We start from the raw sequence: 2,448 nt of genomic DNA, 5'->3' as shown, positions 1-2,448 counted from the left end.
ATGTACTTAGTCACAGTTAACAATTCTTGTTTTTTGATGGAATATTGCAGTATTATAAATTATCCGTGCACATCATAATTATTGTTTTAAGTTTCTCGTAATCTTTAATCAGAATAACGTCCTCTTGCAGCATCTCTTCTCTTCTCTGATGATGTGGGCGGGGCAACCTGTCACTCACATGAGATCCACCAATAGCAAACCGCAACCGTCCAATCAGCCAATCAATTCCCCACCGACAAAATTAAGCCCCGCCCACATTTGCTCTTGATCTAGAAGCCACCATCACAACTAGTTTCATGCCGACTTTAAGTCCTGGGTCAAAACAAACATTTTTAGCTAATAACTAAACTAACACATTTTCATTTAACTGCATTTAATTAACATTTGAGTGTCCAAAAAAATTACATTCAGTATAAGTATATTCTTAAAAAGTGTATTTCCATTTATATATATATATATATATATATATATGCTAATGTGTACTTCCCACATCATTTGTTATTGTAAACATGTGTTGTGCAGGTCAATGGCGAGGATATCCACTCATATGTGCATGCTGGTCTTGATCTCGGTCCTCCTGGTGTGTGAGATTGTGATTGGCCGAATCTGCAGATCCCTCCTGATCGCGGTGGACAGCTTTCACACGCTCCACGTCTTCTTACATCTGTGTCTGTCGGCATTAAAGCATCATCCCAGTCCTCCATCTCTTCCGTATGATGAGCATCTCTACAGAAGGAAGCGTCTCGAACCCTTCGGCGTCCTGATCTCAGCTCTTCTGATGGCGTCTCAGTGTGTGTCCATCAGTCTGGAGATCCTCACACACCTCGTGCAGCCAGAAACCATTCAACACACACTCTTGTCTGTTGTGGTGGGAGCAGCTAGTCTGATATTAAACACACTCGTCTTGGCCTGGAGAAGGAGAAACGGTGGGATGGATGGAGCGCATGATGGGATCATTACAGGTCTGATGTGAAACGACCTTATTCTACATCAGAAAGCAAAGGTGTTTTTGATTACATATTAGTGTTTATGACCAGAGATTGAGGAAGTAATCTAGAACACGAGAGGAAAGCTAATACAGGGGTTTCTGATGTCTCTCTCTAGATCCCGGTCAGTTTTTCTGTTTTCTGTCCCTTGAACAAAGATGCTTTTAATCATATGATTAAAAGTGAAAATGGGCGTCCAGGTTAAAGAGCTGAAACACATCTTTAGAAAGATGCAGTTACTATATTATCATGGGAGAAGGTGTTCACTGCAAAACTAAAGTTGGAAAGATGACAAGATTTTCATGCTAAATGTCTTCGTGTTGACCCTAAATTCACTCAAAATGCAAACCAAACGCACTAAACCACAGAAACCCAATCTGAAAAATAAAATATTTAAGGTCCTTGCACACTGAGTCTGAAATTTGCTATATTTTTTTATTTGTCATTCAGTGGCTCTGAATTGTCAAAACATCTCTCAAAATGCTTGCTAATGCTACAGATCTGAAAAACGCAGAAAATCGATCGCGGTCCGAATTTTTTTATGACGCACGAAAGTTTCGCAAGCAGTGTGCAAATATTATGGACAAAACGTGAGTTTTTTTATTATTTTATTTTTTTACACACTAAGGTTTCTGACTCAAATAAGCAAGGACCCATAGCGGTAGAAATAATCAGTTGTGCAGTGATTAGAATATATGTCTAAATTTATCATTTAATTTCACATTTCTTTTAGTGATACAGAATATGCAATCAGTTCCACTTCCTGTGAGCGGATGTTTTGTATTATGATGAGGTTAAAGGTCAGCTATGATGTCAGTGATGATGGTTGTGTTATAGATCATCTCCAGGATGACACACTGATGTTCTGCAACCCTGAAGCCTCTAGTGTTCTGGATCCAGATCGAGGCTCTTCTGAGTCTGCAAATAAACCCGTTCCTGAGTCCAGTATCAGTGAAAGATCTGAGGAAATCACTCAGAAACTTCCAGAAGAGTCTCGTCGCCCGACCGGCACCGGTGAGAGAGAGGAACAACACAACTAGATCTTATGTCATGCTAGTTGGATTTTTTTTATATAAGTATTTTCTGCTCTCCAAGGCTGCATTTATTTAACCAAAAACAATAAACTCAGTAATATTGTGAAATATTATTACAATTTAAAATAACTGTTTTCTATGTGAATATATAGTCAAATGTAATTTACTGAATTACTCCAGTCTTCAGTGTCACATGATCCTTCAGAAATCATGATGATTTGCTGCTCAAGAAACATTTATGATTACTATCAGCGCTGAATTATATTTTTGTGAAAACGGTGTTCCGTTTCATTTCAGGTTTCTTTGATGAAGAGAAAATAAACAACAGCATTTATTTGAAATATAAACATTTTGTAACATTAAAAATGTCTCTTTTTATCAAGTTAATGTGTCCTTGCTGATTTCCATTACACGAGAGTAGATGTTAA

At 37.9% G+C, this 2,448-nt stretch overlaps 1 protein-coding gene across 1 annotated transcript; it reads left to right on the top strand.

Annotated features, from left to right (window-relative positions):
• The first annotated feature begins 526 nt into the window (after positions 1-526).
• Positions 527-2,026, top strand: LOC143738866 (uncharacterized). Its single transcript, XM_077230941.1, has 2 exons — positions 527-962; positions 1,824-2,026. The coding sequence occupies exons 1-2, from the start codon at positions 527-529 to the stop codon at positions 2,024-2,026; spliced, it is 639 nt and encodes a 212-aa protein (XP_077087056.1).
• The last annotated feature ends 422 nt before the right edge of the window (positions 2,027-2,448 follow it).

The sequence above is a fragment of the Siphateles boraxobius genome, unplaced genomic scaffold (genome assembly GCF_051911475.1).
Source record: "Siphateles boraxobius isolate OS27281-9 unplaced genomic scaffold, OSU_SipBor_1 157, whole genome shotgun sequence".
NCBI classification, from domain to species: Eukaryota; Metazoa; Chordata; class Actinopteri; order Cypriniformes; family Leuciscidae; genus Siphateles; species Siphateles boraxobius.
Note: the sequence above shows the minus strand (reverse complement) of the source record. Positions and strands in the feature narration are given on the sequence as shown.

Bases quoted from the DNA above. Each gene is read 5' to 3' on its own strand.
- LOC143738866 (XM_077230941.1), top strand. From the start codon at position 527: ATGGCGAGGATATCCACTCATATGTGCATGCTGGTCTTGATCTCGGTC. The intron at 963-1,823 runs GTCTGATGTGAA...GTTGTGTTATAG, and splicing joins GCATGATGGGATCATTACAG to ATCATCTCCAGGATGACACA.